This window comes from Oncorhynchus gorbuscha, linkage group LG03, assembly GCF_021184085.1.
Source record: "Oncorhynchus gorbuscha isolate QuinsamMale2020 ecotype Even-year linkage group LG03, OgorEven_v1.0, whole genome shotgun sequence".
Taxonomy (NCBI): Eukaryota; Metazoa; Chordata; class Actinopteri; order Salmoniformes; family Salmonidae; genus Oncorhynchus; species Oncorhynchus gorbuscha.
Window position 1 is genome coordinate 100,446,135 of NC_060175.1, and position 2,500 is coordinate 100,448,634.

A 2,500-nucleotide genomic window follows, 5' to 3' on the forward strand; every position below is an offset into this window, starting at 1 on the left:
TAACCTCAGTCTGACACGTTAACCTCAGTCTGACACGCTAACCTCAGTCTGACACACTAACCTCAGTCTGACACGCTAACCTCAGTCTGACACGCTAACCTCAGTATCAAACACGCGGTTATGTCATCACAGACTCAGCCTGGAGACAGTAGAGAGCATTGTTACAGAGCCCACATACTGAGAGGAGACAAATGTTTCCTGATATGGCCGTGTCTGTCTGGACTGTCTGGACTGGATTCTATGTAGGGATAGGAAACTCTAGTCGCAGTGCAGTGTTTGTCCTGCTGTATTTTGTTCCTCATCCTTGATTTATAAAGTGGATTAGGGATATGATTTATATGAAGGACACTCAACTGTCATTAATGAATGGATTCAGAGCCTCTGTACTGTACTGTACTGTACTGTACTGTACTGTACTGTACTGTACTGTACTGTACTGTACTGTACTGTACTGTACTGTACTGTACTGTACCCTTCATTTACTGTGTGTCATTAGTATTCACTTCGACTGAAAATATGAACGCGTGGTTGTTGTCGCCCTCTAAAGGCTGACTGAGGTACTCATGTGTAATAATGTATTTTTCCTCCGAAGGTAGACATTTGCCAGAAATGATTGTGTGTGGAGCATTAAGTTGTTGACCTTTGCCCCCTCTACCCCCCCCCCCCGACATCTAACCTCAAATAGGCGCCAGGTAGCCTAGTGGTTAGAGCGTTGGACCAGTAACTGAAAGGTTGCTAGTTTGAATACCTGCGACAACAACATAAGTACAAGTCAGTTGATGTGCCCTTGAGCAAGTCACTTCACCCTAATTTTCTCCAGGGGCGCTGTACTACTATGGCTGACCCTGTAACACAACACATTTCTGGTGTACGTCACAATAAAACCTACTTTATTTTGACATCTTAACCCCAGTTGGAGAAGATGCTGGAGCCCCAGGTTTGGAGGGAGGCTGCCACCCAGGTGTTCTTCGCTCTGGGCCTTGGGTTCGGAGGGGTCATAGCCTTCTCCAGCTACAACAAACGGGACAACAACTGTCACTTTGACGCAGCGCTGGTCTCTATCATCAACTTCATCACCTCCATCCTGGCTACGCTGGTGGTGTTCGCCGTGCTGGGGTTCAAGGCCAACATCATGAACGAGAAATGTGTTGTGGAGTGAGTATATCGAGCCTGGTCACAGATCTGTTTGTGCTGTCTACTGATCCCAGACCTGTTTGTGCTGTCTACTGATCCCAGACCTGTTTGTGCTGTCTACTGATCACAGACCTGTTTGTGCTGTCTACTGATCCCAGACCTGTTTGTGCTGTCTACTGATCCCAGACCTGTTTGTGCTGTCTACTGATCCCAGACCTGTTTGTGCTGTCTACTGATCCCAGACCTGTTTGTGCTGTCTACTGATCCCAGACCTGTTTGTGCTGTCTTCTGATCCCAGACCTGTTTGTGCTGTCTTCTGATCCCAGACCTGTTTGTGCTGTTTACTGATCCCAAACCTGTTTGTGCTGTCTACTGATCCCAGACCTGTTTGTGCTGTCTACTGATCCCAGACCTGTTTGTGCTGTCTTCTGATCCCAGACCTGTTTGTGCTGTCTACTGATCCCAGACCTGTTTGTGCTGTCTTCTGATCCCAGACCTGTTTGTGCTGTCTTCTGATCCCAGAACTGTTTGTGCTGTTTACTGATCCCAGACCTGTTTGTGCTGTCTACTGATCCCAGACCTGTTTGTGCTGTCTACTGATCCCAGACCTGTTTGTGCTGTCTACTGATCCCAGACCTGTTTGTGCTGTCTTCTGATCCCAGACCTGTTTGTGCTGTTTACTGATCCCAGACCTGTTTGTGCTGTCTACTGATCCCAGACCTGTTTGTGCTGTCTACTGATCCCAGACCTGTTTGTGCTGTCTACTGATCCCAGACCTGTTTGTGCTGGAGTAAATCTGCTACATAGTCCTGATTTATTATTATGTGTCGTTGGAGTAAATCTGCTGTCCATCTCAGTCGTTCCTCTTGTCTTTACGCTTGAATCCATTATGGGACAATTTATGTCTGTTTTGCAGTACATAGTAATTGTAAAAAGCTTAAAGGCCAAGATTCAATCCAACCCAGGACTAAGGACCTGGGCAACAGCAATAAACTTTCAGAAACAATCCACCAGACATTGGCTGAGATGGGGATCTCTGTAAACACTGCAGATGTTGGCTCAGGCATAGAAACACTTCAAAGTAAAGTGTACAGATTGTTAATCTGTGTTTGTTTGAATTCCGATCTCACTCTTGTCAACAGAGAACTCACCCAAACTCAAATCATTTAATCAAACTCAAATAGCATAACCAATCGCATATTGTCATTGTAAAATAGATTCTTCTTTCTTTCTGTTCTTCTTTCAATACTAACCTTACACTCCTCTCCTCTCTCCTCCTCTCTACAGAAATGCAGAGAAGATCCTAGATTACCTTAAATCAGGTGTGTTGAGTCTTGAGCTGATCCCTCCCCACGTCAACTTCTCT

At 45.7% G+C, this 2,500-nt stretch overlaps 1 protein-coding gene across 1 annotated transcript in view; it reads left to right on the forward strand.

Moving 5' to 3' along the window:
- Positions 1–2,500, forward strand: part of LOC124023396 (sodium-dependent neutral amino acid transporter SLC6A17-like) — a 52,474-nt gene that overhangs the window by 43,264 nt on the left and 6,710 nt on the right. The window contains exons 7-8 of the mRNA XM_046337919.1: positions 914–1,155; positions 2,422–2,500. The exon at positions 2,422–2,500 is cut by the window's right edge and continues 114 nt beyond it. Coding sequence (XP_046193875.1) covers positions 914–1,155; positions 2,422–2,500 — 321 coding nt within the window. The remainder of the gene's footprint in view (positions 1–913; positions 1,156–2,421) is intronic.